The sequence below is a fragment of the Urocampus carinirostris genome, chromosome 17 (assembly GCF_059441175.1).
Source record: "Urocampus carinirostris isolate Australia breed hairy pipefish chromosome 17, RoL_Ucar_1.0, whole genome shotgun sequence".
Classification (NCBI taxonomy): Eukaryota; Metazoa; Chordata; class Actinopteri; order Syngnathiformes; family Syngnathidae; genus Urocampus; species Urocampus carinirostris.
In genome coordinates this window covers 25,074,780-25,097,487 of record NC_142365.1, presented here as the reverse complement: position 1 = coordinate 25,097,487, position 22,708 = coordinate 25,074,780, and the positions used below count along the sequence as shown (strand labels likewise).

The window sequence follows — 22,708 nt, the reverse complement described above, 5'->3', positions numbered from 1 at the left end:
AGTTCATTCGAGCCCGTCTAAGAAAGACACGTACTTGCACGCAGCCAGCTTAACAGAGGCTGCAATAATGATGATTTCAGCCAGAACATGGAGTCAGTAAGTAGAATATTTTTGAAGTTACGGACAGCACCTTTAATTCCCCTAAATGTAAACTAAAACAGACCATATCTTGACTTTTATGTTTTTGCTCAATAAACTATACTATGTGGTTAAAATTTTAGCATTTTTTGTAGTACTACAAGCAACTATCTAACCTTGGTTTCCTCCAATTCTTTGTCAAAGTTACACTGTTCATTTATGCTGAACACAATTAAGTTGTTTATTTTGTCTTTTATCAAATGGGTTAATGCAATTTCTTTTTTAAATGAAGTAACGAGTAACTGTAGTTAATCACTTTTTTTTTCCAGTAACGTGCTCAACACTGATTACAACCAATAAAAAATGTCCCCTATTTTGGTATAAGAAATACCTGAGCAGCTAGGAGTGCATTCTTGAGCTCCTCCCTGGTGACCTCAGGTGTTTCTGGCTGCCCAGGGACACCCAGATTGGAGACTGTCTGGTTCTGTCGGTCAAAATCTGCAGTCTCTTTCAAATGACTGTGCAGATATGCTTTCGATGCAAGCAGGTAGCCGTTTAGCATGTGAAGGATAATGTCCATCAAAGGGGGACATCTACAAAGACATAAAACAACACAAATAAATGAACGTTTGGGGATACAATGGTACCTCTTTATAGGAGCACCTTTAAAGTTTGATTCACAAGTTTCTTTTAACAAAAATCTTGCTCGAGGAAAATGCAGTTTACGAGCAGTCCCAAAGGCTACCGACAAGAGATTCCTGTTTTGTGTACTTGGTTATACCTGTGGAGTACCAGTATTCCCAGCAAGTTTGTTTTGAGTGCATCTTTTTAATCTTTAATTTCACAGCATTTCCTTTTTTTGTGACCTTAACCATAAGTTCCGAAAAGTGAAACGGTAAGGTGTCTCAGAAATAAAGGAGACTGATGACAATTGAAACGGAGCAATAATGGAAAAACACAAGCACAGTGCTTGTGTGACCGACCAAACCAAGGAGTACAATTTAGAAGCAGCAAGTGCGGATCACAAAGCAGTGCAAGAATTTACACAGCGCTTCGCTGAAATAATTTGGAGGGAGGCAATTTTTCTCTTGAAAAACAAAACAAAAAAAACAAAAAAAACAGCAAACAGGAGGACAAACCAGAGAAGCTGGCATCTACAAAGTAAATGAGAGAGGTGTTGGCAAAGTGGGAGGATGTTGCTGCATTCGTTAAAAACAAAAACATCCAGAAATAAAAAGTGGCAACTATTCCTGCGAAAGCTCTTTTTAATGACACTTGACTTGCACATTTCTGTAACATTCTGAAGGGGAGGCAGAGACAAATCTCCTTAAATAAATTTTTTTAAGACCTGTAGAAAGTGATAGCGATGCGGGTCCAGGTAAAAGGGGCAAAAGAAAGTGATGAATGAAAAGTGAAACGGGAAAAAAAAAAGATTAAAAAAATTGTGTGTTCATGTTTATTTAAAGTTACTCTAACTTTAATTTTGAGTGTACAGTAAGTGCTCACATACTATCAAAAGTTGTGCGCTGTCACTCCTCTTGGACACCCCATAGTCCTGCACCTCCATGGACCTTCGTTAAGGCAACCTCCTTGTTAAACTCACTTGTTTTAATAAAATAATTAAATAAAAAAATAATCTCACATTTTATTTACTTTCATCTTATTTATCTCCTGTATTTTTAATGTTTAGTTACTATTTGAATCTGTTCTTAGTGTTTATTCAGATGTTTTTTATAGCTTTTTAGGGTTCAATTTAATCTTTTCGGGAGGTTACTAAAATTCCATATATTGCCAACCCCTAATATAAGGCACTTTTTCAAATTTCTGGCTTATTTTGGGCTTTTAGGTGCGCTGTATAGTGCAATTAAATGCGGTATATTCATATTAGTAAATATGAATTCAGAAAAAAGGCAGGACATGGAGGGTAAAAGGCAACGCTGGGATGTCTCACCAATTAATTTTCAAGTGTTTCACATCGGGACAGTGTGCTCGTTACACAAACAATTCAAGCTTCGAGCATTAACCTGGAACAAATTACGCTTGTATGTAGAGGTATTACTGTATCTGAGGCAGGTATGCTTCAAGTATTTAGGCGTTTTACCTGTACACCCTATTGTCACAACGTAAAACGATGAGAGGGTCAACCATGAGGTCGTTCTGATTGTATGTCTGCTGCCGGAGCAGCTTTGCCGACGGTTGGAGAGCATTTACCGTCATCACCCACAACCTGCAACACAAGGTTTAGGATTTATGGGCCACATAATATTTATTGATTGTAAAAACACCACTAGAAAAGATAACAGCTTGAATTGACTATTCTGCGGCTTCAGAATAGTTTTATAGCATAATCCATAAATATTGAGCTCCAGACTACTGTGGGCGCCTAAGCTACAAAAAACAAGTCCGTAACAGATTGGTTTTCTTCAATGAATAAGCAGCAATTGTGTACTTTAAGCCAGGGGTGGGAAACCTTTTCAGTATTACATACCGGTTTAATGTGTGAACATTATTCTCGTGCCCTGGCCCAATAATATTAGTAAGAATCCCAAATCCGGGATCTAGATGATATAGAAGGCATTAGATTTGATCTCATTATCAGAGTATTTTTACTCATGACATAAAGTTGTACAACGTTGGATTGGCTGAACTTTTTCCCATCATGCTCCAATACAATGTTATACATCGTGAGTAAAAATAGTGTGGAGATAAAAAAAGCGGGAGCTCCCCTTGTCCAGTCTTGGCCGCGTCCGGGTTGGGACCCCTCCCCCTTCCAAATTAAACCCAGGCGCCCGGTACAGATGGCACTGGTTTCCTTGGTTATACCAGTAGCAAAAGAAGCCTCTTGATTGGGCTCAGATACAGTACCTTTATCATCTGATCGCCATTTTTTTCTTGGTGTAAAGCGTCATCAGGCTATTCAGAGATGAACTCGGCAATGGCGGGCATTAGCGTGTGACAATACTGATACTAGATAACTAGAGAAAGAATTTTGTTCGGAAATTTTGAATATTTCGCCGAATTAACATGCATTGCATCATTTGTAGCTTTTGTTGAAGAGAAAAAATAACTGCTGCGATAACGTTCCTTCCTTTACTTTTGTGACATATTTAAAGCTCAAAGTCTCTTTGTCTGGCTAAGGACTTTGTGTTTGTATATTTTTTTATATACAAATTATTTATGTATTTAAATGAATAATTATTTAAATTGATAAAAAATTAAACAGTTTCTTTAAAAAAAAAAATTACAAGATAAAACGATTTCATTACACACAAATAAATATGATATAAGCCAGGTCCGGCACCAAACAGCCCACGGTACCAGTCCGAGGCACAGTGGTTGCCGACCACTCCTTTTGGGAGGCTGCAATGGTTTCCCTGTGCAGGCCTATTGGAATAAATCGGATGTCGCTAAGAGCTCTCCAAGTGTGCTCCCATCAAGTCAAAAGTTGCAGGGGAGTGACCCTCTTCTTTCTCTAGCTTTGGGTGAGGCCTGACTTGAATTTGTCTTGTTTTTTCCCTCTGATCGTTTGGCACAATCCTCTCTGAGTGAGCTGCTCAGGGTCAAGGGTATAACAAGTGTTGCTCCACAGGTCTTCTTTTAATCCACTTAGAGTGTCCTTTAGCAATTTAACACTGCTCTTGACTCCAGAGAGACCGATAACCGTTTAAGCAGAAAACAACACTCATTATCCTTGCAATAACACAGTCCCGAAAAGACACTGGTATTTGGAGGATTTTTTTATCTTTCCAAGGTGGTTTATTGCAAATCAAATCTTTCAGTTAATTTTAATCCTTACAGTAATGTCATAAGTGAATTTCCCTTCGGGGATGAATAAAGTATCTATCTATCTATCTATCTATCTTATCAGTCAAATACACACAGTACATGAAAGTTTATGACACATTACAAAATTGAGTGCAATTGTATTTCTTGGATTTTTAAATGGATCATGTTGGTATAATCTTCAAATGATCAACCTTTAAGTGTACAGTAAGACCTCAGTTATCGCGGTTAAAGGGGACCAAAAACACCCGCTAAAAGTGAAAATCTGCAAAGTAGCAACGCCCCTTCAAAAAAATAAAAAATAAAATAAAAATAATCTCATTATCTGCACTGCTTATCCTTATTAGGGTAGCGGAGGGGGCTGGAGCCCATCCCAACCATCTCGGGCAGTGGGCAGGGGACACCCTGAACTGGTTGCCAGCCAATCGCAGCTGCAAATCACATTAGTTGTCGCAGCTTGCTGCGTTCTTCATCGACGCACGAGCCGAGTGATTCACCGCTATGAGTCGCACAGCTGGGCGATTTTACCTCCGCCCGGGACGATCGGAGACAAATTCACGACAGGGTTTTAACTTGCGGCGCACCGCGGGTGCCGTTTGGTCGCTCCCGCGAGCGAGCCCCTAACCCGCGGCGCGGGTACTTTCAGGTGCGATACGCACGACACCGACAGTTACGGGGGTCCCGCGCTCTGCTGCCATAAGTGAGAAGGGCGTGCCCTGGTGCTCTGAAGCCGCGAAAGTCGAACCGCGAAGTCCCACTGTATAATGTATCTCTAAAAAATGTTGTGGTAAAATAATATATCAAAATGTTACAAAAATACAAGCCTTAATGGAACTCACTAAAGATAAAACATGTATGCTTCTGTGATAAAACAGGGTGTCTCTCACTTGCGGCTCGTGCGACGATAGTTTGAGGCCCTGCCTTAATATGCAAGTTAGATGTTTTGTGGCGGCTCGCACAAGTTTGATATGGATGCTACCTCTGCGCTCATTAGTTAGGCAGCACTCGGACTTGAGTACAATTTACTTGCAAATGCACTCAACGATCACAGTGCTTGTGGGACAAAAAAAACATTAATACACAAAATGTGACCGTAGGTGTTGTACTTTAAAGGCTGTATTTAAAAGTCAGTGGAGACAGAGAGTGAGACATACAGTTTCGGTTTATCGAGTCCTATGTTGCCTTTTATTAATAGTTACTTATTAGAGATTTTTTTTTTTTTTATCAAATTAATTCTTAATATGGCAAAAACAATATTTAGATCTTATTTTGTGTAAACATAAAAAAGATATTTAAGAATAGCGGAATGTTTTTACCTGGTGGATGCGCCCCATTTTACATGGAGCCCAACTCCGGCAGCACTGAATAAATTGAGTTTAAGACGCTTTTGATAGTGTTTTTTACATGGCTGAAATGTTTTTTTAAAGAACGGTAAGAAATCTAATTTTTTGTACAAACAGTGCCTTTAAGATCTTATTATTAGAATTTGCTTCAGATAAAAAAAAAAACCATAATATAAATAATAAATGGTTCCCAGACAGTCATAAAAACACTGCTTCACATCATAATTTGAAACCGTGCAATTGGATGGTTTGAAAATGGTTCTTTAACAGATAACTTGGAAATTATGTTGAACTATTTACATGACTATTGACCAAAATCTATGAATAACTATTTACATAATATTATGGAACCAGGAGGGTTGAAAGGCCAAAAAAGGACATCCACTTTTAAAACACTTTCCCATTATATTTGGACTTCAGACACTAACTGCAGTATTTTCTCTCCAACATATGGTCTCCCAGAAATTCAATTTTGTTCACATAGTATACCTGCGGGGCATCACAGTGTTGAGGCCCATCCAGAGTTTATTGACTGTCTGCAGAGTACGGCGAGGCACAGCAGGTTCTAGCAGCAGAGCCATGCTGGAAGTGAGGGATTCTGAATAAGGGATAAGATCTCCAGGGGTGAGAAGTGTCAAATGCTCCAGGATTCGCATAAGCCTTGGACTGCTGGATGGTAACTTCCGGAAGGCTGGACATGAGAAAAAGAAACTGGTTATATCATTTGAAAAGGTTAAGAACTATGAAGCATTGGTGTTTCCTTGAAATTGTGTGCAATGCATACAAAGACAAGGTAAGCATCTGGCAAACAAATCACGTCTCACGTTCAAATTAGGCAGCACTGCAGTGTTATCGTAAGAGAGAATGAGAAAGAAGCAAAGGTTGTCACAGTTGTTACAAGTTATTGTAGCTTTGTTACTAATTTTCTCCTGATAAAAATGTAAACTGGAACTCCAAATAAACACCCTGGAAAAAAATATACAGTAATCCCTCGCTTTACTGTGGTTTACTTTGTGCGGTTTGCCGTTACTTTGCACGTTTTTAACGTGCATTGTGTTCCACATTATGATTGGCTCAATAGTGGCCCTACTCATTTTCTTCCTGCTTCTGCCTGTGCGTCCATTACTTTGCAAGTTGTACACAAACGTAAAACAGCTTGAGGAACCTACATAGCGTATGCTCAAATATTTTTCAATTTCAGGTTTCTCTTAACGCCATCATGACAACAAAACGCTCTGGACCCACAAAAGCAACTAAAGGAAGAGGAAAGCCCACAAAGTCAGAATTCTCCAGAGGTGACAACATTTTTGTCCTTAAATAATTTCCACCCCTTCTTGCAGTTAGTAGTGCAATAAAGCAGCAAGATTATTCTTAAAAGAAAAAAGTTGTCTGTAAAAAACGAAACAAAAACTAAAAAAATATGTTTATAAGGTATTACTTTAATTGTTAAACAAATGCTTGAGGATGTAAATAAGGCAATTTATTTGGTTTCAATGTTAGAGTATTAAATACACGAACAAAGGTTTGTAGGTTTGTATTTCTCGGATTTTGACCATGTTTGGAACACACCAATGTGAAAAACGACTACTGTACAAGTTACATATAGACAAAGTGACTTGATGCCCACACACCCTGGTGGAGCTGGCTTTCGGTGTATCTGCAGGTTTTGCTTGGAAGCATCATTCTCCTTAGCAGGGGAAGAGTACCCGTTACCTCCTCTTCACCTATCCAGTCTTCGACAAGACACAGATGAGGATAGTTGACAGCCAGTAATCTCAATAAAGCAGAGTGTAGACCTGGCAAAATAGAACAAGAAAACAATTTCCAAATATAAATTTAAAATACACCGTAGAAGGATATTGTGATAGTAATTTGGGTTAACTCACCACCAAGTTCTTGTTGCAACCCTTGGGCTTGAGTTACTAAGTACTTTATTGGGATCTGGTCCATGAGAGTTGCTGAGTAAGACTTGGGCTTCTTCTGCATTAAAGCTGTCAACAATAAAACAAAACGTTTGGCCTAAAGATACTGTTGCCCTATGACATCCAAGTACGAATCCCAGATCTGCTTCACACAATGGACTTCACCTTGTGTTGACATGAATTAAGCACCACCTCATCCGTTTCATTACACTTTCTTGCTGTTGGAGCACTTACGATAGCTAGACAGTCCGATTAAAACGAAACGCATTAGCGCTGTAGCAAATGCTCCAGCCGAACCCCAAGCTGTCCTTGTTTTCACCCAGAGTATTTTCACTTGGCAGCCTGTCAGCCCACAATTTATTATCAATGAAGCAGCCAACATGCGGTGCCCAAAGTGGAAAGGTTAAGTGGCTGCATGGCCGCTGAAGGAAATTTCAACAATTAAGAGGATGAAGAGGGCGCAAACCACTGAATGGACAAATGCAAAATTGAATGCATACACACCCAGTTGTTTGGTGCTGGACAACAGGTTCTCTTCATAAGACAGGATGTAATAAAGAATGAGCAGTTGGGTCGTGATGGAGTTGCGTTGTCTTCCTCCTCTACCATTATCCCCTTGCTAATAGAAAGACATGTAACAAATGACGTTGGAAATAAATAAATAAAATAAAATGAATACACACACACACACACAAAAGAAAATTGAATTATTGTCTTTTGTTGATCCAGTTTTCCTTATGCGATAGAATTATGTAGAATCATGCAGTTTACATCCCCTTCAAAACCTAGAAAAGTTGAGTAATGTTTACGGGGTTATTAATTTTCTATTTGAGAAACAAAGTATAGTAATCCCTTGCTTTATCGCAGTTTACTTTTAGTGGTTTCGATACAATCTGTAAAGTATTCTGCATTCTGATTGGGTAAAAATAGTCATCCTGTCCCTTTCTGTGTCGGCCTGTGCGTCAATAATGTTGCGATCTAAGTTTTAAATGTACGTAAAAGAGCTTGACCAACCTACACCCCAATATTTTACAATGTCGAGTTTCTCTCAAAGCCATCATGAAAACAAACCGCCGAAGCACCAAAACACAGAGGAAGATGCTTTCAATTGCTCAAAAACCTGAAATTCTCCACATGCTGTAAGGAAGGTAAAACATTTTTACTTCACCTTATCGTTTTCTAGATAACTGCTACACGAAGGCAAAACCCGTTATCTGAAGTAAAGTCGATCAATTAGAAATATTCAGATTTGATCTTGAAATTTTGATACGGGCTGCCCAACAAAAATATAATGATACCTTATCGTCATATTAACTACATAAGTGCAAAATATACTTTAGGCAAAATAAACATATTTCAATAAAGGTTCCTATAGATTACTGCTTTATCTGTACAAGTGCTCAAGTCGGTCACCCAATCATATTTAGTACAACCAATCAATAATTCAACATAGCGGCAACAATATTTGTAAAATGATAATTCCACAGTAGAGAAGTAATTTGTAAAAAAAACCTTCATAAAGTTAGTGCTTTATTGTTTGGAATAATCCTTTAGATGCCGTATTTTTGTCGTCCACATGATGGTGACAAAATACCATCTGAAATTAATCGGATTATGTCCCTAATCCAGGTGTGTACTAACTTTTTAAGAAAGCTGGCCAGATTTGGTAATCTTAGAATGTGTGAATGCCAACTCTTCAGCCTAGCATTCTTCGAAAAGACATTGATAAATTCACCCTCCGTGAAAGGTCTGCAGTGTTTGACAATCAGCGTCGCGACCTCAAAGCTCGCCTTTGTATCGTTTTCATTTGAGTGGAAGGGTCTCGTGAAAAAGCGCTGCTGTGCCGTTAAAACAGCTTCCAGTTGCTTCACCTTTTCAAATCATCGTTTCCGGTAAGCTTTTTGGAGTCAGCATGTTTTGTCTCATAGTGCGTCTTGATATTATATTCTTTAAAAACAGCCACAGTCTTCTGGAAAATCATGCAGACTCAGTTGTTTCGGGTTTTTATAAACAAAAACTACTGTAATTACTGCACAGAAGAATATATCAGAGCAGATTTAAAATAACGGAATACCCTATAGGAGAATTCCCATTCTGAACACAATAATGTAATCACATAAAATCAGTCCTCGTGAAAGTGCACAGGGAAGACTTACAACAGAAGAAGCCTGGAAGACGCTGAGGATTTCCTGCTCTGTAATGGGTTGGTTTGTGGCCTCTGGGTTGGCTTTCGACGCAGGAGTGAGGATTGAATTGATATAAACGTCAACTAAAGGTATTAGCTGAGTGTGGATGGGCGTGTTCGTCTCGCACAGCTGACGGTAAATCCAGTCCTGACAGTAACAGAAGCAAAATAAGTGGGGTATGAATTTCTCAAGCATTATCCATTTTTTCAGAATAAACACCCACCTTGATTGACACTTTGTGCTTGGTGAAGGCGCGGCTTCGAAGCAATTGGTAGATGCAGTGAATGGGGAGGAATCCTGTGATGTTGGCACTGAGATTGTTGGTCACCGCAACCCTCACTGCGTGCGCTGTGACCACCTGCACACCACACAGGCCACCCGAGAAGCCACAAGAATGGGTAACAAAACGAAAATTAAAATTCATTTGAATTTGTGCTGCACAAGAGAAAATAGTCAATTTTAAACATTTACAAAACTACTTGTATCTGCAAAAAAGACGCGCATCAAATTGACAAGGGTTTATAAAAGTACCTGCTCAGTGAAGATCTCTTGCGTGAAGATGGTCTTCATTTTGCTTAGAGAGCTTGGTTTAATGGCAATCTGTAAAAGAAAACAATGAAAAGTGGCAGCCTTACTACAGACGAAAATGAGCTGAAAGCAGCAGTGCAAGTATTGCTATTTTTCAAATTTCCTCTCTTCATATTTCATAAAGAGACTCTTCTTGGCAGGCGCAGCACTGAATAGATAGGGTTGCCCTGGGGTAGAAACAAACAGACTCTAAATCCAATTACATCGCACATCTTAGTGGAACAAGCACTGGAACGGGAAAACCACTTAGCACACACGCCGGAGAAAATAGCGCACATGATATATTTTAAAACAGTGAACAAGCTGCAGGAGACTTTAAGCCTTTGCAGATATTGTATATTTTCATGGAACGTCCCCCAATAGTGGTGAAGTCTTTTCATGTGCCGCTGCGTGGTGGGGATTAGTGCTAGTCTCCAGTTAGACAGACTTAATTTATTGATCACTCTCATCCTCCTACCCATTATCTTACCTTCATCCCCAAAGTAGAACACACCAACTCAATAATGGAGCTGAGCTGGTTGCTATGGAAATACATGGCCACCAGTAAAAGCATCTCTCCAAAAGAAGCAGAAACACCAGCTGCACTGTATAAGAGAGGACATCAAAAAGACAGTGTGACTCTAAATCTAGTCTTTTACTGGGGCAACTACTGTATACAGATAAGCTAGAGTTATCGATACACATTATCTATCAAATGGAAATTTTGATCAAAGCACGAGTCCCACAAACAAAGTAAATATTCACGCTATGCCTGTCACGATTATCAAGAAGTCAAAGTGTTAGTAAATAAAACAATGGTAATTTTGCCAGCCTCGATTCATTGAAAACATGTTTCCCCACTTTTAACTACCACGCTCGCTCGCTGACAGGACGAAGAGGTGGTCCCCCCTCTGCCCAGCATGAAGAGCCCCTTCAGATCACTCCTCTTCCTCACTATCTAGTTTGCACCTTCACTTTCTGCATAATCACACAAAGTGCACTACACACACCCCTTGGTGGGATGCACTACACCCTTAGGGAATCCTACCCATTTGAATGCACTTTCAGGTCAGCAAGGGTCCATCCAATGGTACAGGGCTGGGGGTGTCGTCACAGCTGTATTTTTCCGGCCTCACTGGCTGGGTATTTGGCGAGCGCTGCTGCCATAAATGGGAAGGGCGTACCCTGGTGCCACCAGCGCCTCGGTTAGTTGTTTGGTTGGGGGGGTTGGAGGTGATTTCACCCTGATGGCCCCATACACCCTTTTGATACGAGTTTTTGCATTCTGGGCTCTTCAGAATTTTAGACACAATCAAACACAGATATTTCCCTCATCCTTAGTCACGCTTCTTCACATTTCTTCGTCTTAGCTTTCGGGAGACTTTTTCTCCGTTAGTCTCCCTGGTAAATAGTTTTTAAATTTAACTTGAGGGTCAGCTTCGCTTCGTGTCAAAACTTCTCACTCGGCGGTAATGCTCAGTGTAAACAAATTTTCTTCACCACGAGCGCACACTGCCAATGAAAGAGCTGATGCCCCCTAGTTTAGCGGGGGTGCAATTTCACTTTATTCTTGGACAGGTAAAAAAATCCCCAAGGCCACAGGCGCTCTTGACAGAGCCTGAGGGGCCCAACTATTTGAGTACCACTGGGTTATCGTGACAGGCCAATGCTTTATTTGATTTTTGAGACCAAGTTATTTTTTCAGGACAACATTCCTCTACATCTCCAAAAAATTCAGAAAATCTTTCCCTGTGCACTTTCACGAGGACTAATTTAATGGCAAAGAAATTACATGGTGATTTTAGAAAACTGTTTCCAATTTCAGTCAAAACACATGGCACATTACTTTATGTTTCACATTGTATAGTATTAAGGATTTTTTCCTTGTTTTAAGATAACTTTGACATTGAACTTTACTTTTGCGGCATAGCTCTAATGAATCAAGCTGCTATTTTAAATGTCAAGTTAATGTAAAATAGATATTGACCTATGTCTAGACAACATGCCCAAATTATCAGAATCCAAACTTACAGACATGCTTGAATATCATGTATTCTACAGGCCATTCTGATTCCACTTGGATGAAAATATGCACCGTTCTTACCTTTCAAAGTATTCCTCTTCTTTTATCATCCAGCTCAGCCACATGACCATGAGCTGCTCCTGCTCTGGTGTGCTAGAGACATACAAGATATAAGACTGGAATTAATTGAGCTTGTAAGAAGAGGTACCGCTGTACTTAGTCCTGAAGGTCAGGATCAGTATGGAAAAGGTGTGAGAGGTGTGTACCTGACTAGCGTCGGGAAGGCTAGTAGTTTGCAGAACGAAAGTGACACAAAACGAACACCGGCAGGTGTGGCTGGAGGTCGGCTCGTCATCAGCTGCAAAAGCTGTTCGGCCTCCTCATCTGTAGGTCTGGGATGGAGATACAGTCAAGTCAAGTTCATTTGTATAGCTCTTAATCACAAGGAGTCTCAAAGGGCTGCACAGACCACAGTTCAAACAATAATGCTAAGAAAATCCATATCTTCAAATAAAAACCACCTCTGACTAACCTGAGGCCAGCGATGCCCATGAGAGCACAGTAGAGTCTAAGCAGCGCGCTTGCCTTCACTACGTGCTCCTCTTTGAGACCAGAGTAGCTGAAGCCACCCTCGTCGTCGGTGTCCCCGTCATTGGGAATGTGGGTGCTGCGCGAACGAGGCAAGATAGCGACTAGCTCCAACAGCAGCTGCCTCCGCATCTGCCACAGCACTGAGCTGCTCTCTCTTTTTCTCTGACGAAAGAAAAATCACAGCAGCTGATGAGCATCAAAGTGACAACAAGGCATGAAAGGCATTTTTGGCAGTTAAGTCCTTTATCATCGGTCTTTTAGTCAGAGCAACAATTTGTTTCATTTTTGAAATGCAATTGAAGGTTTAGTGAGTGGAAAGGTTAGATGAAGTTACACTGTAAATGTAAAATGTTTCTTTTTCTCTCTTCCCAGCAGGAGAAGGCTATAATTACACCTTTTTAATGGTATACTGGAAGATAACACAATGTCATTGACAAGGTGTCCTTGTTCTTAATAACACAGGAGAAATGTCAGTACATAGTTAAGCATGCCCTTTATAAAATGTTGGCCATTTTAAATGCACACTTTATTTCAGGAAAAATATAGCTTCACTTTTCAATTGTGAAAGACACAACAGAAAACCAAGCACAAAACCAAAAGGTCATACACGCTGTCTGAAGTTGAATATGAAGGGATAATGTTTACACTGTAATGTGAATGACTAAGTGACTACAATGGAACCGATTGCATTATTACCCCTCATCCTAAAGCTAATCCTAAATCAATTTTTAGACACAGAACATGTAGTGTTCCACCCCACAATTATGCAAAAATGTTGCAAAATATTCCACATCATGGGGGACTCGAGAAATTTAGTCCCAAAGTTGACCCAATTGGCTTGTTTCCTGTAGAGTTGTGAAATCATCAAAGGAACATAACATTTTCAGACTGGTGATTCCCATTAAGACAAAGTGTGAGGCCAGCTCTAAACCGGACAGCAATTGTAGTGAACAGAGATGCATACCACTCATTTCTGCTCAAACACTCACCTGCTGCCCATTGCGAATGAACATGCTGAACCATGTTCGGACTTTGCTGTTGGTACCCAGCAGTAAACCACTGACATAGGAAACCAAGGGGCTGACGGCTTCATCTGCAGTGTCTGGTTTATAATCCAGAGTAAGAGCCACACCCAGGCCAGGAAGATGGCATTCCTCTACCTAGGAAAATTATGAAGAGAAAACAATCAAACTGTATCAACTCGGTTTACAACAATACTTAATAACCAAATCCTGGGAAAACTGGATACAGAATAACTTTGACGCATATGGGCATCAATTGGAATAAGTGAGCTAAATACACTCGTGAGTGGTACACCTCTTTATACGAGCACTCTTTAAAAATAATTTTGATATAGAAGTTTTTTTTTTAATTAAAAAAAAAAAAGCCTACCACTAGAGACTACCACAAAAGACCGCTTCACCATCAGGATCAGCTTGCCCGGTAAGCACATGCGCTTTCCACCTTTAGAAGCCTGATCCCACCCACTTGTTTATATTACGCAGCAAGTTTGTTTTTGCATCTCCTTGTCGTGACCCTAGCCATGAGTTCTTGGAAAGGGATACGGTAAGGTGTTTTCCGAGAAAAAGAGGAGAATGATGTCAATTGCAACGAAGCAGGAAATAATAGACAATCATGGTGTTTGTGTGAGTAACCTAGATAAGGAGTACGTACAGTCAACATCTCCTATTGGTATGCTATTGAAACAGAAAGACGTCAAAGGTATAAAAACAAGCAGGTGTGTGACTGTTTTTCAAAACTGAGAACCACTGTTCATGACGAGATGGGGAGACCCGTTATTGTGGATACGCAACAAAGAGCTAGCGGGAGATAGCGACATGAAAAGCAGAAGTTGCTGTCTATTTACAAGCACCTACAACTTGATGAGGCGTTGGGTGCAGCTGTAATATAATTCAATGCCCGCCATGGCTGGTTTGATACATTCAAAAAACGAGGCTCTGTGACGATCATTTGGCAAGAGGAAGAATATAGTGTAGGTTAGAAAGCCGCAGAAGAGTTTTTACAGCGCTTTGTTTCATTAAACTAAAATAAAAACAGCATGCGGGAAAAATGTTTGTTTCTATTTTTATTCAAATAAACAGCAACTTTAATTATAAGTGTACAGTAAGTCCTTACGTATCATCAAAAGACACTCCTGCTGCAACACCCCATCACGACTCAGGAACCGCTACACGACACACACCTTCATTACGGCGACTATCTCATGATAAACTTGCATTTTATTTTGTTAATATCTTACTTGTCTAATTCTTTTATTTTTTTGTTTAATTACTATTTGAATGTCTTTTTAGTGATCAGGAAGATGTGTTTAATAGCTATATAGGGTTAACATGTATGCTTTTGGTTGGTCGGGAATGGGCCAAGAGCAATTCAAGCACGATCCTGGAATGAATTAAATTTGTATAAGGAACTACCAGTAGATTGTGTAATGCCCTGTAATTTAGGGGTAGTTGAAAAATACATTATTATTTAGACAAGAACCAATTCCATACATTATCCTTCGGCTCAGAATGATATTTTCATCAAATGTGGCACGTTATCACAACAAATTTAATGATTGTGCTTCAGCATAATGCTTTTCCACTGACCACCATGGCTCGGATGTTGAGAGCTTGCGAAGGGTTCATTTGGCACAGCTGCCTAAGGGCTTCAGTTCTGCGTCGCCCGCCAATGCTCTCCTCGTCCTGACGCTCTCCATTCTTGATCAAACCTCTGCACACTGTAACACATACACGCACTTTCTTTAGTCAATGTGAGTCTGTCTCGACCAAGATTTTACCTCGATCATATCTATTTGGGAGTAAATTGCTCAGTATTTATTTCAGTATAGTTATTTTACTGAAAAAGCAAGTATTTGTGATATCCCCCCTCAAAAAAACTCACAAAACTCTATCACTAGATCTTACTTAAAGCAGATTATTTTAAATATGTTTAAATTATCATGGATAAACTATTGTATAAAAAGCACTCTGTAGCATCCGAATTGCTTGTCGTAAGAGACTTTTTGCTTAATCTAAACCCTCTTAAAATTTAAGAGCAGCTATTCCCAAAAGCTTCTGTAAAGGCCAAAACGAGTTCGTAAATATTTTATTAGGTTCTCCGGGGAAAATCCCAATGATTTTATATTAAGTAGATTATGTATGTTCTTTTGTATAATTTCTAAACACATTGACGCAATTCAAACTAAGCATTAAGAATACCATGAAAGTACTTGGATTGGTGAACCAACTAACCCCCTGTTACCTTGTCAGAAAAATGAGGAAGATCTTTTACCTTCGTTGAAGCTGTCGGGCACATTGGCAACCAGCAGACAGAGAAACCAATCTCCGTTACGAACATGCAGCAAAGCCTCTGCCAAAGCCACAATTGGCAGCAAGGAAGGCAACTCTGTCGTGACAATATAAATACGCATTTCATCAAATGAGCCCAAATTGTGCTGGCTAGTTATGCAGGAATATGTGATGACTTCTGAATTACAACTCATTTGTGTGGGGGAAATCAGTGTAACGCAATACTAAAAGGGAAGACAAATTGATTATCTGTCCAAAAACCTAACACTACAATAACATTCAAACATCTTGTCAAAACAAATGGGCTATGCGATGCTTTGGGGAGGACACAAAGTCTGGATAGGAAAGAATAATATTTCATCAAACGGGCTTGGGAAAAAGACCCATCTTGCAATTTTGATAAGAAAACATGGGATGGGATCGTCACCAGGTCAGATGATTATGTAAGAGAAGATGGAATAAAATGTATCCAATACAAAATGATCAATAAATATTATTTCTTACCATCAAAACTTTTCAGAATGAGACCGCTTACAAGAAGATTGTTGTTGGAAATGTAGCTATGAGAAACGTACACTGATTCGTGCTTTATGGGAATGTTCTAAAATAGCACCCTTGTAGGAAAATGTTGTCAAATGTATGGAAAACTAGGTTGAAATGTACTCTCCCGAAATCAGAGACTGTCTTCTTTGAGACAGAACTGTAGTGCCCCACTTAGACTCATCTACTTTCAAAATCCTCAAGACTGGATTCATGACCTGTGTTGAAAAGCCCAGCCATAAATTGGTTAATTGGTGTCCAAATTGTCCCTAGGTGTGAATGAGTGGGAGAATTGTCTGTTTCTGTGCGCCCTGCCTGGCAATTGGTTTAGGTTGTCCCCGCTGGGATGGGCTGCCACACCCCTGTGACCCTAGTGGGGATAAGCAGTGCAGAAAAAGGATGGATGGAATTTAAAATGCCAACTCATTCAGAGGTCATCCGATTATCGGCAACGGCATTTTGAAGTTTGACGAAGATCGGTACCAGCTAATTTATTTATTCAACAGTATGATTAAATATATTTTAAACTGGGTGAAAGGAACAGATTAAAGCTTTGCTTTGAAACAGAGTTATTCTCTCAACACCCCTAATATGTTCCCCCAAAATACAAAGAAAATGTATTTAGTTATTTTTAAGAACTCAGCACCATCTTCTTCAGTACAGAGTTACACACCTGCTTGTAGAATGCAAAGCACATCTGCAACCTCTTCCAAGTAGACCGGGCTTTCAAATAGTTCCGATGCCTTTAGAAAGAACTCTCCATTTGAATCAGCCACCTAAGAAACATAATTCAGTTTAAAATAGCAACTAAAATAGTGAACAAAAATAAATAAAAGTCTCCTTTTCTACCTAATCACACACTGATGGACTTATTCACATGATCCTTAACATTTTCAAGATTTAATCAGAATTTGGAAAATTGATCCCAAAAGTCGCACTATAAATGCAAACGTTTAGGTGACAGTTGTCTCACATTTTTACAACATTCAAACTGGAGTTCAGCCTACAGAGTACAGAGTTTATTTATAAATAAGCAAATTTGATTAACTTATTCTGTTAGCTTTTTTAGCATTCCAATAATTAATTCCTGTGGAATGAGGGCGTGGTAATACTAGGTATTTCTAAGGGACTGACAATGACACTTGCAAAAGTGCCGGGTGCTAATGTTAAACAGGCTCAAACGCCCCTTTAAACTATTAGAAAATAGACATTTCTAGTGTTAATTTGACAACCAATATCATAAGGTTAGATTTTTTTTTTAACTAATGCGGAAGGTGATTGTTTAATAAAATGTCAATTATTATAGGATTTAGGGATTCTAAACCGAATATGTTAACAGTAAACAACTAGACCAGGGTTCTCCAACTTACAAACTAAGAGCTTCTTTTTTGTTACTTATTACTTGTTACTTATTAGCGCAAAGGGCCCACAGTTTGATATGCATTTCTAAAATAAAATAATAACTCAACAATAGCTCCTCAGAATGATTTTGTTGCCTTAGTTGAAATATTACCTGGGGTTATGTAATATTACCCACAACTAACTATGAATAAAATTATGACTCACAACACGTGGTAAGCTTTCTCTCCTGGCTTTGATCTCCGACAAAACTAACATAAAATGCGACAGAAACAAAATAAAAATAAATCCAAACAGCTTGCCAAAATCATTTTTGCCGTTCCATGTATTACGTTACTCCCCAAGCCTGCACAAAATTTGGTAATTTTATGCATATTTAGTTTCTTTTGTCTTTTATTAGCATAATTGGTATTGGAGTAATCCAAAAGTAATTGAAAGTAATCCAGTTAAAGTAACCCTACCCAACTCTGGTTATTTATGTTTAGGTACGCGCTTTATTAATATTTTTAATATTATTTTAGTATGTGGCTATTTTAAAGCAGTTTTAGTGGGTTCGCTTATATGCTATGTAGACTTATATGCTTATATATACAGTACTCAAAGTCGTTTTGGTTTTGCCAGTCATTGTGTTTATTTTTTTTTAATTAAAAAAAACTAAATACATCATACTATCTCTGCTTTAAACTGCACAATCCTTTGATGGGAAAAATGTGAGAAGTGGATTTTTTTTCTTGATTTGGGTCACAGCTTGTAATTAGAGAGGAATGGTGGATCCTTAGGTCAGACAAATTTAGAACAGGTGAACTACATTATTTAGAAAATAAACAAAATCGGTGTTTGCTCAATCTTTAGGACAATATGTCAAAAAAAAGTCTGTACCTTGCTCATGATTGTTAAAAGCTCACTGAGGGTTAGACGAAGTCTCCTGAGAGGATCACTGTGTTCAAACTCTAAAGTAAGCCCATGCTGCAACTGCGATACCAGGATACTCTCCACGTTCGAACCGCCTGCCTTTTGCCTGGTTACATAAAAAAGCCATCATTCAAAAAAGAAATGATTAAATGTAGAAATTGGTTGCAGTAGATCTATTACCTGAGCTGCTGCTCCTTTCTAGCATCCTGCTCCAAGGCATGAAAATCAACAGAAAGCAGCGCCACAATGGAGTTGACAGCTTCCACACCCGAGAGCAGCCGGAGAATGAGCTTCTTGTCTTCTGCCCAAGCCTGGCTCTGGTCAGCCGGGGCACACAAAGCCATTCTAACCAGGCATGGAAGGAGTAACCTCAGCTCTGGGTCACTAAGGGCTGCTAAGCGCTGAACGTCCACCTTCTGCATGGCTTCGAATGCATAAGGGCTGACAAACTGCAGTCCTGCACTGTCTGCCATCTCTGGGACTGTATCAATAAGAAAAACGACTCTTAAGTAAACTGAGAGCATCAGAATAAAAGAAAACACAAGAGAATAATGCAGCTCTCAAAATTTAGTTTCACAAACTCACTTGGACTCCTTTGCCAGTAATGGCACAACTTTTTTTTTCTTTATTCTTATTCCCAGTATGACAGAAATATGTCAATAACAAAAAAGTAGAAAAATAGGTCATGATTGAAAGCACCCCCACAAGGCCCCAGTGGTGTATTTTATTAATGTTCATGGATTTAATACCTCAGAGTACTGCTTTTAGGAAAACTTAAGCTTTTTCCCCCATCAATGACTCCTAATGCCTTCATGTATTGTGCCAGTGTGTGTGTTATTGAATATAACATGGGGTTACTCTGTGGATCTGAATGTTTCTATTTCAGAATGTGAATGAAAAACAAAAATTTAGGTTCAAAAAGTATTTCGGTTTTAACTCTATCTTGTTCGAAGCACAACATAAGTCAAACATCTGGCCAAGAAGCCAAGCAATTGAAAAAAACACACAGGAAAACCCTGAAATCACAAGTTTGTAGTATTAGCAATTTAATGAATACAGGGGGGCAGTGGTTAGCGTGTGTACAACACAGTTCTGAGGTCATGAGATCCAACATACTGTGTGGAGTTTGTATGTTCTCCCCGTGCTTGCAAGGGTTTCCTCCGGGCACTTCGGTTTCCCCCACATTCCAAAAACATGCATGTCAGGTTAATTGGCCAGTCCAAATTGCCCCTAGGAGTGAATGAGCTAGTGGATTGTCTGTCTCTGTGTGCCCTGCGACTGGTTGGCTACCAGTTCAGGGTGTTTCCTGCCCACTGCCCGAAGATAGCTGGGATGGGCTCCAGCACCCCCGCGAGCCTACTGAGGATAAGCGGTGCAGATAATGGATGGAAGAATACAGGGATCTAAACTGGAAATGGGTAATCAGACCGCGTGTTCTATTGTAAAGAACAGCAATCAATATGATCTATTACATATAAAGGTTTTATACTGTGCATATTGAAATTTCGGAATTTGAAATTACAAATTTGCACTGCTTGGTAGCAAAATGTTCTATCCAATTATATGAATATCTATAGACAACAAACATTTTTAGTTAGTGTATAGGTGCCAATAATACTGCTTCAAAGCACAAACCACAGAAAGCTCAAGCAGCACCAGGAATATATACATATGTATAAGCTGCACAATCACTATTGCATATAGTTTATGAGCCCTTGTTTGGAAATTCTAAAAAAATAATTGGAAAAAAAGAGGAGAAAGGGAAAAAAACTGCTTAGTGTACCAAACCTAGGTGACAATGTACTCATAGACCAAGTGGTTTTGGTTCCCAAAAACTATTTGTACTGTTTATGGATCTGGAATTCTATAGCACGTGTTCCCGTCAAGGTGAAAATAAATTTACTACGTGTACTTAAAAAAAGAGCTTTCTTTGGTGTGTTTTTTTTATACAAGTTAAATCACACAATAAACTTTTCAATGCTGAATACTTTCTTTGTTCGTTTACTTGCATTATAAAATAATAACAGTGACACTCAATTGAATTATTAATAGAAAATGAGAGTAGAATAAGAATATAAAAATAAAATAAAAATACTTTCCTAAAGGAAAACGAAGCATCGGAATATTTCCCCAACGAATTACATTTTGAGCAGTTCTTTTGCCGGACTCCCTCATATTGACAGCTCAATTAAAAATGTTTATTTTATAAGGATCGTGTACTGGGGAGAAGGCGACTCGTCACCAGAACTGCAACCTCACAAAACGAATGTAGTTTTGATTCAACTTGCAAAAAAGAATATCTAGCACATGTTGTTGTCCCATCACTTGTGGGCTATCTTAGCGTGCTATTAGCAAGCTAGCTAGCAAGCAACTACGGCTAACACTGAAATAAAAGTCCGACAACAAACAACAAGCTTTCGAAGTGCAGCAACAACCGCGTAGTCGAAACGCCATAAATCGAACAACACACTTACCCAAATGAGTTCAATATCCCTGCAGAAAAGTCTAACTTTCCGATGGTAGGCCTTCAGACCTCGGACTTGACTGAGGACCAAGCCGCCTAAACAGAGCGCTTCGACAGCCGATGTCTGTGAAAGTCTCCTTCCTTCGAAGACATTAGCAAGCTCCGCAAATCGTATAGCATTTTTACGACCCGATTAAACTTAATTCATATCTGCTCCAAATGTAACCACATTAAACAAATAAGTAAGAGAATGTGCCGGGAACTTGAGCAGCTTTGTCTGGAGACCGGTTGGAGGTATCATGCGCAGACACTGTATGTGCTCATGCATTGGCTTCCCCTGCCTCCCAATTACATTAAATGCGAATGATGCTGATTTTATATATATATGGCCCCCTTGAACTTTGTTAACCTTTGCCAGATTTCAGACTTCAAGATATAGAACTGTAATTTCTTGTGAAGCATCAACAATAAGTGGTACAAAATCATGGGAAATCTTCATGGGAAATCACTTTATTGGATATTTTAAACTTTTTTAACAAAACAAAAAAAGTGGGTGTGCAAAATTATTCAGCCCCTTTACTTTCAGTTCAGCAACTGTCTAGAAGTTCAATGAGGATCTCTAAATGATTCAATGTTGATCTAAATGACTAACGACGATAAATGGAATCCACCTGTGTGTAACCAAGTCTCTGTATAAATGCACCTGGGGTTGTGCTAGTCTCAGAGATCTGTTAAAGCGCAGAGAGCATCATGAAGAAGGATCACTCCACGCAGGTCCGAGATACTGTTGTGGAGGAGTTTAAAGCTGGATTAGGATACAAAAAGATTTCCCAAGTTTTAAACATCCCGAGGAGCACTGTGCAAGCAATAATATTGAAATAGAAGGTGTATCAGACCACTGCAAATCTACCAAGATCGGGCCCTCCCCCTAAACGTTCACCTCATACAAGCAGAAAACTGATCAGAGATGCAGCCAAGAGGCCCATGATCACTCTGGATGAACTGGAGAGGACTACAGCTGAGGTGGTAGAATCTGTCCATAGGACAACAATCAATCGTATACTGTACAAATCTGGCCTTTATGGAAGAGTGGCAAGAAGGAAGCTATTTCTCAAAGATATCCATAAAAAGTGTAATTTAAAGTTTGCCACAAGACTCCAGGGAGACACACCAAACATGTGGAAGAAGGTTCTCTGGTCAGATGAGACCAAAATCGAACTTTTTGGCAACAATGCAAGACGTTATGTTTGGCGTAAAAGCAGCACAGCTCATCACCCTCAACACACCATCCCGACAGTCAAACATGGTGGCGGCAGCATCATGGTTTGGGCCTGCTTTTCTTCAGCAGGGACAGGGAAGATGGTTAAATTGATGGGAAGAGGGATGAAGCCAAATACAGGACCATTCTGGAAAAAACCTGATGGAGACTGGAACAGAGATTTGTCTTCCAACGAGACAATGATCCAAAACATAAAGCAAAAGCTACAATGGACTGGTTCACCAAAAAACATATCAAGGTGTTAGAGTCAAAGAGTCAAGTCAAAGTCCAGACCTCAAACAAATTGAGACTCTGTGGAAAGAACTGAAAACTGCTGTTCACAAGCGCTTTCCATCCAACCTCACTGAGCC

The 22,708-nt window shown here is 39.4% G+C and overlaps 1 protein-coding gene across 1 annotated transcript in view; it reads right to left on the bottom strand.

Annotated features, from left to right (window-relative positions):
* Window positions 1–21,415, bottom strand: part of ints2 (integrator complex subunit 2) — a 31,447-nt gene extending 10,032 nt beyond the window's left edge. Inside the window, exons 1-20 of the mRNA XM_088321502.1 lie at window positions 21,090–21,415; window positions 18,796–19,096; window positions 18,583–18,721; window positions 17,018–17,120; window positions 15,788–15,901; window positions 15,103–15,233; window positions 13,483–13,653; window positions 12,435–12,655; window positions 12,169–12,294; window positions 11,984–12,055; window positions 10,370–10,484; window positions 9,844–9,912; window positions 9,536–9,670; window positions 9,283–9,459; window positions 7,631–7,745; window positions 7,091–7,195; window positions 6,836–7,000; window positions 5,694–5,895; window positions 2,180–2,305; window positions 470–671 (exon numbers count right to left, since the gene is read on the bottom strand). Coding sequence (XP_088177628.1) covers window positions 470–671; window positions 2,180–2,305; window positions 5,694–5,895; window positions 6,836–7,000; window positions 7,091–7,195; window positions 7,631–7,745; window positions 9,283–9,459; window positions 9,536–9,670; window positions 9,844–9,912; window positions 10,370–10,484; window positions 11,984–12,055; window positions 12,169–12,294; window positions 12,435–12,655; window positions 13,483–13,653; window positions 15,103–15,233; window positions 15,788–15,901; window positions 17,018–17,120; window positions 18,583–18,721; window positions 18,796–19,088 — 2,781 coding nt within the window. The 5' untranslated portion in view covers window positions 19,089–19,096; window positions 21,090–21,415. The remainder of the gene's footprint in view (window positions 1–469; window positions 672–2,179; window positions 2,306–5,693; window positions 5,896–6,835; window positions 7,001–7,090; window positions 7,196–7,630; window positions 7,746–9,282; window positions 9,460–9,535; window positions 9,671–9,843; window positions 9,913–10,369; window positions 10,485–11,983; window positions 12,056–12,168; window positions 12,295–12,434; window positions 12,656–13,482; window positions 13,654–15,102; window positions 15,234–15,787; window positions 15,902–17,017; window positions 17,121–18,582; window positions 18,722–18,795; window positions 19,097–21,089) is intronic.
* Between the last annotated feature and the right edge of the window lie 1,293 nt (window positions 21,416–22,708).